This window comes from Cannabis sativa, chromosome 5 (genome assembly GCF_029168945.1).
Source record: "Cannabis sativa cultivar Pink pepper isolate KNU-18-1 chromosome 5, ASM2916894v1, whole genome shotgun sequence".
NCBI classification, from domain to species: Eukaryota; Viridiplantae; Streptophyta; class Magnoliopsida; order Rosales; family Cannabaceae; genus Cannabis; species Cannabis sativa.
The window spans coordinates 44,598,738-44,610,622 of NC_083605.1; the positions used below are offsets into that span (position 1 = coordinate 44,598,738).

General features: G+C 36.4%; 1 protein-coding gene across 1 annotated transcript in view; it reads right to left on the minus strand.

The window, feature by feature from the left end:
• Positions 1–5,857, minus strand: part of LOC133038349 (secreted RxLR effector protein 161-like) — a 30,236-nt gene extending 24,379 nt beyond the window's left edge. The window contains exon 1 of the mRNA XM_061116472.1: positions 5,602–5,857. Coding sequence (XP_060972455.1) covers positions 5,602–5,857 — 256 coding nt within the window. The remainder of the gene's footprint in view (positions 1–5,601) is intronic.
• Between the last annotated feature and the right edge of the window lie 6,028 nt (positions 5,858–11,885).

Consider the following 11,885-nt stretch of genomic DNA (forward strand, 5'->3'; position numbering starts at 1 on the left):
CCTCCAAATTTTGGCAAAGTTTGCAGCGAGCAATGGGTACAAGGCTAAAATTTAGTACAGCATTTCATCCTCAGACAGATGGTCAGTCCGAAAGGACAATTCAGATATTGGAGGACATGTTGAGAGCCTGTGTTATGGACTTTGAAGGCTCATGGAATAAGTATCTACCGTTGATAGAATTTTCTTACAACAACAGTTATCAGAGTACGATAGGGATGGCTCCCTATGAACTGTTATACGGTAGGAAATGTAGATCTCCTATCCACTGGGATGAGACAGGGGAGAGGAAGTACCTAGGTCCAGAGTCAGTGCAGCGGACCAATGAGGTGATAGAGAAGATAAAAGCTAGAATGCTTGCCTCACAGAGCAGACAGAAGAGTTACGCAGATCCGAAACACAGAGATGTTGAGTTCCAAGTAGGGGACCATGTGTTTTTACGGGTATCTCCGATGAAGGGGATTAAACGTTTCGGGAAAAGAGGCAAGTTATGCCCTAGATTTACAGGACCTTTCGAGATTCTCGAGAAGATAGGTCAAGTGGCATATCGCTTAGCATTGCCTCCAGCCTTATCAACAGTTCACAACGTATTCCATGTCTCAATGTTGACAAAATACGTTTCAGATCCCTCTCATATACTCAGTTATGAGAGCCTTAAGCTACAGCCAGACATGACTTATGAGGAACAGCCAGTGCAGATCCTGGATAGAAAGGATAAAGTCCTTCGAAATAAGACCATAGCATTGGTCAAAGTTCTCTGGAGAAACAGCAAGGTGGAGGAAGGCACCTGGGAGCTAGAGTCAGATATGAGAGCTCAGTATCCAGAGTTATTCAGGTTAGATTTCGGGGACGAAATCCTTTTAAGGGGGGGATAGTTGTAAAGCCCGCTTAGTTTAATTTGGAAATTAGCAGTTAATTATGATTAATTATGAAAATTATTTATAGCTATTTAAATAATTTATTATACTGTTATTTATTGAATTCAGAAATGCATTGCTATGTCATTCAGTAGTTTTCATATTTGCATTTCCGGTGCCCGGTATTTTGGAACTTGGTGTTTGGCTCAGTAGAAATCACAACTTAGCATGTTAGTAGTTTCGGGCGGTTTATTAGACATTGGGAATGTCGGGATTGGCCGGGAATTTAGAATTTCCCAAAAATACCCCTTTAGTGTTTATTATGTGGTTTTATGTGTGGAGGGGCAAAATGGTCTTTTTGCCCCATTAGTATTTTGTCTTTTAGTGAATTTGTTATTTGAAAAATAAAAGTTTATTTTATTAATTTTGGCTGAAATGAAATGTTAATAGGTGGCTTTTTATTCATTTCTTCATTTTACAAAAAAATCACAAAGTTAGAAAATAGAAAAACCTCTCTCTTTTCCTTCTCTCTTTTCGGCTGGGTGCATGTGATTCAAGGGCTGGGATTTTCATCAATTTTCAAGCTAGATTCAACTTAAAATTGTGAACTCTTGATTGTGGTATGTATTTCCTAATTTTTCTTCCTTTGTTTTCTTGAAAAAAAATGGTGAAAATTTGAGTGAATTGCATGCTTACTTGATGTGTTGTTGCTGCTGTGTTTGTGATATATTTTCATAGGTTTAATCTTGTTTAATTGAGTAGAATAGAGCTCGTTATGATACATGCTAGTTGTGTTGTTTAAAGTTTGGAATTTGTAGCTCAAAACTATGATTTTTGAAGGAAATTGTATAATCTGTTGCTGGGTTGTTGCTTGATGTTTCTAGTTGTTTTCAGAGGTTGTATTATGCTTGTTTAAGTAGATTTAATCAGGTTTGAATGCATGTTAGGTGATTTTGCTCAAGTTTGAGTTTGGAACTCAAAGCTTGAGCTTTAATAGCACTTTTCGTTTCTGTGCTCTCTCGGTGGTTTTGGTGCCTTAGAATTTTTCTAGGGGAGGTATAGAACAGGTCTGGAATGTTTGAATCAATTTGGGGTTGATTTGTGCAAGTTATGAAATTTTGGGTTTGCTGCCTGCGAGGAACCGGAATTCCGGTTGTACATCCGGAATTCCGGATGAGGGTTCTGAATTTTCCAGAACCGGAATTCCGGTTGGGCAACCGGTCTACCGGTTGGGCAACCGGTCTACCGGTTGGGGAAAATTTAGGGACCCTAGTTTTCCTCGTTTTTATGTTTTAGGGGGTATTGCCATGCTTTTTATCGATAAGGAAACTTTTAGTTCCTAGTCTAAGTCCCCGGGAAGTGATTTAGCGTGTCACTTATAGTGTTGTGATTTTTATGGTTTAGGAGCCTGTAATCCGTAGCTCGGCCTAAAGTTCCGGTCGGGTTGACGGCACACACGAATTCGGAATCCAGGTAAGATTAGTATAACAGTATGCATATGTAGATTACATGTTTAGCGTGCATGTAGGAAGCCTATTAGATTACATTAGTTATGTATGTTGGCTTCGAACCATCCAACCCTGTCACGTCCGTAAAGGCTGGAGTATGACCAGCAGCCGGAGTATGACCGGTTCGACCGATCAGGCTGACACTTGGTTGGTGGTTCTGTACTATTGACGTATCCCGTCGGTACAGGCTGGAGTATGACCAGCAGCCAGAGTATGACCGGTTCGACCGATCATGAGGATATAGTAACACGTCGGTACAGGCTGGAGTATGACCGGCGGCGGAGTATGACCGGTTCGACCGATCAGGTTGTTACGTGTCAATAGTACCGTCCCTATGAACGTTCAAAACTCAGTACCATGTTGGACATGGCAGTAGTGGCTCAGTACCGTGTTGGACACGGTAGTAGCGGGACTCAGTATCGCGTTGGACACGGCAGTTAGGGTTATGATCAGGGGTATGGGCGTCTGATCATGACCGGGATTTATGTATGAGTATTATTATGCTTTTCTTACTGAGTCTGTCGACTCACAGTTCTACGTTTATGTGTAGGTAAAGGCAAGGCTAAAGCTGATGGACCGTGAGCGAGCTTGTGAGGATTGTACATGTCGGGGCGGTTAGGCCTGGAGCGTACGATCATCGGGACAGCGAGGCTGATTTTGTAACTGGTCGCTAGGCGACATTTATTTTGTGTATCAGTTAAACAGTTAAATCTTTTTGTAAATGATTTTATAATCGGGATCCCGAGTCTTTTGTAATATTATTTTATAAGTTTAATTAAAAAGCAAAAATTTTAATTAATCACGTTTTCCATAAACCTCGTTGATTAGCAACGAGCTGCACAACATGTTTAAAAATCACGTAATACGCCTATGTTAGTTAGGGTGTTACAGATAATTAGAATTGAATTAGGAATAGTAATAGTATAAATATAGAACTACATAAAAAATCGGAAGTTAATTCCATGAAAAAGCATGAAAAATCGAAGAAAAACGAAAAAATTGTGAGCTGTACGGACAGTTTTCGCGATCGCAGGAAAATTTCAACATTTAAAATTTCCGATTTTTTCAAATCTTCAAAAATTCATAACTAATTCAAATTAAATCAAAATTGAGTTCTGTAAAAAAGTAACTTGCTTAATTTTTTCCATGCTATCCAATAAAAATAATTCTACAAACAGAATCGCAATAATTTTTCACGAAAATTCACAAACATCAATCAATCATCAAATAACACTCAATACAACATAATACCATCCAAAAACAAACAAACAATCGTTTTAAAGTCCAAATTTATTGCAAGTAAATCAATTACCATGGCTCTGAGGCCAGTTGTTGCATATTATTTTACTAGGATCTTAGATCTACTCACAAGTATGTTTATTAACATCTTAAATAAGAACTTTCTAAAACGATAAATTAAACACATATAAAGTTTAAGAAACCTTACATTGGGTGCAGCGGAATTAAATGACTCCTTCCGTTCAGATCTCTAACCCTTGAATCCTTTCTGTAGCAGAGTATTATCAAGATCTGAACCTGGATCTCTTTCTCTGAATCCTTGATGCTGAATCTTCTTTGCTGATGATCTTTCTTCACGATCTTCCTCGCTATGATTGAGGTATTGCTTGCTGTGTGTGGGCACTACTCTAATCACTAAGGTAGGTTCGAAATATGAAGGAAGAAGAGAGAGAGAGAGTGGCGGCTAGAGAAGAGAGAGGAGGCTCAGGTTTTTCTGATGTGAAGTGTAATTTTCCTGAAGCCTTCACTATCTATTTATAGCATTTCACTAGGGTTAGGTTTGAATTATTTGGCATTAAAATAATGAAAATATCAACTTAAAAAGCCTACAAAGGTGGTCGGCCATGGCTTAGTGGATTGGGCCTTGCTTTTTGCAATTTTGTAATTTTAACACCTTTTGTATCTGATTTTCTCAAAAATGCCAATTTCCTAATTCAACTATTTAAATGCCAATTCTAACTATTTATTAACTATAAATAATTATTAAATAATATTGTCATTTATCATATTTATTAATTGAACCATACAAAGTATCATAATTAACAAATATGCCCTTATTAACTCTTTCTTTACAATTTCGCCCTTACTTAGTGAAAATTTCACAAATAGACATAGTCTAACTTGTGAATTATAATTGATTAATCAAAACCAATTACATGAGTCTTACAAACAATATTATCTCAACTAGTGGGGGGACCATGGGTCTATATAACCGAGCTTCCAATAAGTAGATCAAGAATTTAGCACTAAAATTCACTAACTTATTAATTCTTCGTTGAATCCACGCATAGAACTTAGAATTGCACTCTCAGTATATAGAATGCTCTATATGTTCCACCATATAGACACATCATTAGTTATCCATTGTTATAATCCTAATTTGATCAATGATCCTCTATATGAATGATCTACACAGTAAAGGGATTAGATTACCGTAACACCCTACTATGTATTTTATCCTTAAAACACTTGACCCCGTATAAATGATATTTCAGCTTATGTGAAATGAGATCTCCACCATTTATTTTCGTTTGGTCAAGCTCGAAGGAGATCATCCTTTGCTTACTATTCGCCAGATAGAAGCTATAGATTCCATGTTTATGCTAGCGCTCTCACTCAATTGCACTACCGTGTTCCCAAAATGTACGTATCACCCTGACCTAAAAGTAGGCTTAACTAACAAATCAAAGAACACGAATAGCCTTTCATGATTGAGCCTAATCATAACAGGATTAAGATCATTTGATCTAGGATCAACTTGGCGATATTGACTTGAATAGATTTTACGGTAAGTTTAATTAAATCTAAATCAAAGTTCAATATCGGTCCCTTCTGATGCATACTCCATGCATCCAACCTGAGCTTTACTTTAACCAATGTTCTGGAAAGAACATAGTATTTCTCCAAATACAAGTAAACTCTTGTTGTAGATTATCATATCAGTAAAACCCTGTGTCTGATAAAGCTAGGAAACTTTATTCACATAGTCATGTTTACTTTCCAATGTGATGACAGCACAATAAACATGATCAAGTATGTGAAAAGGGTTTAAGATGAATTTATAAATCAAATAGACAAGCAATTGATAAAGTGAACCAAAACATACACAAATGAATGAAAAATACTTCTGTTTCTTTATTGATGTTGAATAAAATAGATTACATTGAAATGGAGTTTTGTTTAGGGCATAAAACCTAACATCAACATATGATCCTTGGTACCCTGAAGATACCGCATGACCTTCTTAGTCGCTTTCCAATGGCTAAGTCCAGGATCACTCAAGTATCTACCCAACACGCCAACAACAAAAGCAATATCAGGGCGTGTGCATACTTGAGCGTACATCAGGCTACCTACAACTGACGCATAAGGAACCACTTTCATTTCATCTCTCTCTTTGTCATTTTGTGGACATTGGCGCTTTGAGAATTTGTCACCTTTCACTATTGGTGCCTTTCCAGGTGAACAAGTATGCATATTGAATCTTTTCAAAATCCGATCAATATAAGTTCATTGAGACAACCGAAGAATACCTTTAGATCTATCCCGAAGGATCTGTATCCCAAGCACATATGAAGCCTCACCAAGGTCTTTCATATCAAAATGGTCAGATAACAATTGCTTTGTCTCAGACAACAGATTTTTATCATTAGAAGCAAGCAAAATATCATCAACATACAGTACCAGGAAGATGAAGCTGCTCCCACTGACCTTCATATATATACATTGATCAACTTTGTTTTTCATGAAACCATTTGCAGTGACAACTGCATCCAACTTGAGATACCACTGTCTTGATGCTTGTTTAAGTCCATAAATGGACTTATTGAGCTTGCAAACCATATGCTCCTTGCCAGGCTCCTCAAAACAAACAGGTTGAGTCATGTAGATATCTTCATATAAATCTCCATTTAGAAAGGCAGTTTTTACATCCATTTGTTCAAGTTCCAAATCAAAATGAGCAACCATAGCCATGATGATTCGCAAAGAATCTTTGGTAGAGACAGGTGAGAATGTTTCTTTGAAATCAATACCTTCTCTCTGGCTATATCCTTTAGCAACAAGTCTACCCTTATACTTTACTGGCTGCCCACTTGAATCATATTTGATCTTGTAAACCCATTTGCACCCAATGGGTCTACAACCTTTTGGTAGGACAACTAAATTCCATACTTTGTTTCGTCACATGGAACTTGACTCATCTGTCATTGCATTCAACCATAACTTAGATTGAGGACTCCTCATGGCTTCTTGATAAGTAACTGGTTCAGAAGCGTCTCCCACATCATAATCATGTTCTTGCAAATAGACAAGGTAGTCATCATGAATAGCAGGTTTGCGAGCTCTCTCTGATCTTCTTAACACAACTTCACCACCCTCAATATCAGGATTTTCATCTTGCATATGATTCTGAGGTTCATCATGAGCTTCTATTGGAATTTGTTCAATCACGGGATCAATAGTAGGAGCGGAAGCGGAAGCAACAGGTACAGGGACATAAATACGTTCTTCCCTGAACACAATTTCTCTTGACCCTTGACTTGAATCAAATTCCTCTTCAAAATAGACAGCTCTATCTGATTCTATCACCCTGGTGGTGTGAGAAGGACAATAGAATCTAGAACCCCTCGAACGAATAGTGTAGCCTACAAAATAGCCACTAATAGTCTTCGGATCAAGCTTCTTAGATTGGGGGTTATAGGGCCTTACTTCAGCTTTACATCCCCAAACATGAAAATGACGCAAACTCGGTTTCTTACCTAACCACAATTTGTATGGTGTCTTTGGGACAGACTTGCTAGGCACTTGATTCAAGATATAAGCAGCTGTCCTTAATGCCTCACCCCATAAAAATTCTGGCAAGCTAGAATGAATCAACATACAACGTACCATGTCAAGAAGTGTGCAATTCCTTCTTTCAGCAATTCCATTTTGTTGGGGTGTCCCTGGCATTGTATATCTTGCATCAATACCATATTCCAGCAAGTATTTGGCAAAAGGCTCGGGGTTCCTCCCAGTTTCATCATAACGCCCATAATACTCTCCACCTCTATCAGAATTGACAGCTTTAATCTTCTTTCCCTTTTGAAGCTCAACATTCGTCTTGAAAATCTTGAAAGCATCTAAAGATTCAGATTTTTCACGAATGAGCTCAACATGGCCATATCGGGAAAAATCATCAATGAAGGTGATAAAGTATTTATAACCACCCATAGCAGGTGGAACAAAAGGCCCACAAATATCAGTATGAATAAGCTCTAACCAATCTGCACATCTGTCTGACTTACTCTTTCTAACCTTGGCAGTCAACTTTCCTTTTATACAATCAACACAGGCAGTAAAATCAGAAAAATCAAGATCTTGAAGCACACCATCCTTCACCAATCTCTCCATTCTATCTCTAGAAATATGGCCTAAACGTTTGTGCCAAAGCATGGAAGATTTCAAATCTGATCTTGCACGTTTAGAACCAACAACAGCATTAAAAGAAGAAGAAGAAGGACAAGAGGGAGAAGTAACAGGAACAACATCAAGCAAATCAAGCTTATATAAGTTTCCACACAAAGTTCCATTTCCAATCAACATAGAGTCGCGATACAAAGTCAGTTTTCCAGTTCCAAAATGAAGACTATAACCTAGTCTATCCAAAATAGATACAGAGATCAAATTCCTCCTAATAGAGGGTAAATAAGCAACATCATGCAACTCCAAAAAATGCCCAGTATTCAGCTGCAGATTAACAGTCCCAAAAAATTCAACTTTGACTTTAGTATCGTCTCCCATGTACACATACTCCTCCAACCTACTCGGCCTTCTTCGACTTGTCACTGCCTGTAAAGAATTCGTAACATGAATTGTAGCACCAGTATCTAACTACCAAGTGTTTGAGGGCACATCAATAATATTGGATTCCAAACAAACCATCACAAGACAATTACCTTTCTTCTCTAAGTGAGCTTTGAGCTTTCGGAAATCAGCTTTCTTATGCCCGAAGCATTGACAAAAGTTGCACTTCCCTTTGAAAAACTCATTCTTATGACCAGTTGAAGAAGAGCTTGCTTGTCCATTTCCCTTAGGATTGGTGGCTTTCTTCTTATGAAACCTTTGGTCACTAGAGTTGTTAGGAGTGAACTTTCTCTTGTGAGAATTGTTTGGATTGGTCACCATGGAGATACTTCTTGCTCTCCCCTTTTTCATGTCCTCTTCTTCTTTGGCAAGAATAGCAATCATCTCCTCAATTGTCCACTGCTCCTTTTGAGCATTGTAGCTTGATCTGATCGAATCAAATTGAGAAGGAATGGTTTCCATTACAAACCACACCATGTAATCCTCACCAAGATCCAATCCCATGCCCTTGAGCTTTTGGTAACAATCCATGAGCTTGTCAATGTGAGCTCTAATGTCACCCGTATCAGTGTAATTAGTGCGATGGAACAAAGTTAAGCACTCATTTTTCTCATTCTTTGAGAACTTCTTATACTTTTCCTTAATGGCAGCAAGAAAATCTTTTGCATTTTCAGTTTGAGGAATACTATCACGAATGGACTCATCCATGTGATACCTCATAAGCATCAAACAACAACGATTGGAATGCTCCCAATCCTCATAGGACTTCTTGTCCTTTTCAGTGGCATCATCAGCGGGTTTAGGCGGTGCATCCATTCTCAAGGCCAAGTCCACTCTCATAAGAGTCAAATTTAGCATGAGGGATTCAACCCACTGCTTGTGGTTGGTTCCATTTAGCGTCAACATGGCAGAGTTTCTTGGAACGCTTAAAGCTGAATGAGAAATAAGAGCAATAACCATTAAATGCATGTTATAACAAAATCATGTCATTTGTGCTCTTTCTCTCATAAATAAATGATCGCAAAATAACAAATGATCATCATGTATGCTAGAGTTCTTAGACAAATAAATAAAGTAGAACTCATACACAGGTAAGAACAATCTATTAAATATTATAATCAAATACATTAATTTACTATCGAAAGGATAGATAAACTGTGATTCATAATATTTAATAAATTTTCTTCACCATATTAAGCATCCTTAGCAAGCAATTATTATCGATAGGATAATTAATTACTTATAAGGATCTTAATGTTATTTTGGAGGAAGATACAATATTTAAATAAATTAATATTTAAATGTTCCTCGTTACCAAATAATTTTTCATGCTTAATCTTACGATAAGCAAGAAAATAAGCACTAATTGTTAAAATAAATCACAAAATTTATGCCGCAATACTAAAATTATCAACCAAGTATGAATAAAATTCATGCAATTAGTATTGTACATACCAAGAAATAATAGAGAATTAAAAAATATGAAAAATGGCCCAAAATGGGCCGTGCACGCGCCCCCACACGCCCCACGTGCCCGTTGCCTTTTAATAATTTTTTTTAAATATCCATGTCTGTACGACACGTCGTTTGACGAAAATGACGTGTCGTTTGGCCAAAAACGACACACAAGCAGGGGCTTTCAAACGACAAGTCATTTGCACTAAGGAGGCATAGAGCCGAACGACATGTCGTTCGAAGGCTGGGCTGAAGCTGCAGAAAAACGACACGTCGTTTTTAGGGGATGAAGCTTTACCACAAAACGACATGTTGTTTTGCCCGACAGAGGCAAAAACGACATGTCGTTTTGCCCGACAGAGGCAAAAACGACAAGTCGTTTTTTCATCGTCCCTGTCGCCCAGAATTTCTCAGACGGGTCCGTGGGTCTGAAATCCAGATCGGCGCGACCCGATTCGTGACCCGGCCATATCTCCCACATCCGGCCACCAAATTCGACGTCGTTTGAGGGGTTTTGTTCCATTTTCAACCCTCTATTATTTTCCAATACCCATTTAATTCAAAAAATACAAAATAATAGATAAAGATTTTGAACACGAAATATGTTTTCCTCCATTAATGAGCTTTAGAAAAAACTTGATATTTTACTATAAAAACATATAGCAACAGCCCCAAATATTAAGAAAAAAAAAACTCATTCTACAACATTTAATTTCACATTACCCATTAATAAACATATTAATCCGAAAATAAATAAATCATAAAACAAAAAAATGGGTTAAGTTCATGAGCTCTAAAATCAAATATACTATAGCTCTGATACCAATTGGTGAACTACTACAGATTATGAACCATCCAAACATACATTAAACATCATTGTTCATAATCATTTAATCCAAGATCAATACTTTATTTAGAGCATCAAAAAATATAAAAACACATACCTCCCATATTAGCATTTTCCATTCTTGCTAAGACACCAAAATCTTCCAATGTATCTTCAAGATGGTAGAAGAGATCCTATGAGAGCAAGCCCTTTCCTTTTCACCACACACCCACACTCTACTCATACTAAACACATATTAACCCTTTTATATGCAACACTTAACCCTAAGGGGTTATATTAGGCTTATTGGGCTAATGAGTATAATTAGTAGTGGACTATAATTTAATGGGCCAATTATAGTTTTAGGGTGCTCCCATGTGCCTCTAATACATTAATTAATTATTAATCATCCCATTATAGTAGTGAATAAATATTGGGCACATAGTTAATGATTGTGATTATGGTATTATATTAGTCCACAAATAAATAATTGTAACAGTTCAGTCTTTCATAAATTATGTATTAAAAATTGTATTTTTGTAAAGTAAGGCAAAATGGGACGTTACAAATATTATGATTTTAGAAACATTTTCAAACCAAAAACAAGAAGCAACTTTCAAAAATAGTATACATAATTAATTTTCTCAATTTTATCAATAATGTCAATAAAAAATTTTACAATTTTAAGCAAAAACATAAATCTTTAGCTCATCATGCAAGAAGATGCTAATGATAATGTGCAATGAGCAAAAAAGTCAATACCTTAAGTAAACTGTAAACACAATAATTTTAGAAATAATTACATAAACCACTATTTTAATGATTTTGCTAATATGAGATATTTCGAGAGTAAGTAATTGAGAGCAACAAAATGGCTTCTATTGATCTAGACACTTTAATGATAATAATTTGGAATGGTGAAATTAAAATTTTATTTATTTTAAAAATCATATGAATCAAAGAAAAATTCGAAACTTATTTTGTCAGAGTAATGAAAGTTCCTAATCCATGATAATTATTATATTCACATTTTTTTCTAATTCACTAACTCCAATGAAAATTACAAAGCAAATATTGTCTTGGAATGAACTTTATTTTTATTACATGAATAGCTATTCCATTCCAATAGGGCCATTACAAAAACATTTATTATTATAAAGAATCCTTCAAAGTGAAAGTAAAAGCTGTTTTCAAAAGAGTTCTGGTCTAAAGAAGTACTGTTAAACATCAGTAGTCATAGAAACACTTTTTCTTTAGAGAGAATAAACTTTAATTTTTCAGAAGTTAAAGAAAAAGAAATTGGAAGACTGAGTGAGGAACAAAACTAGGTAGAAATTAAAGATTTGTAACTTGCTTAAATTTAATTTGTTGGTCACA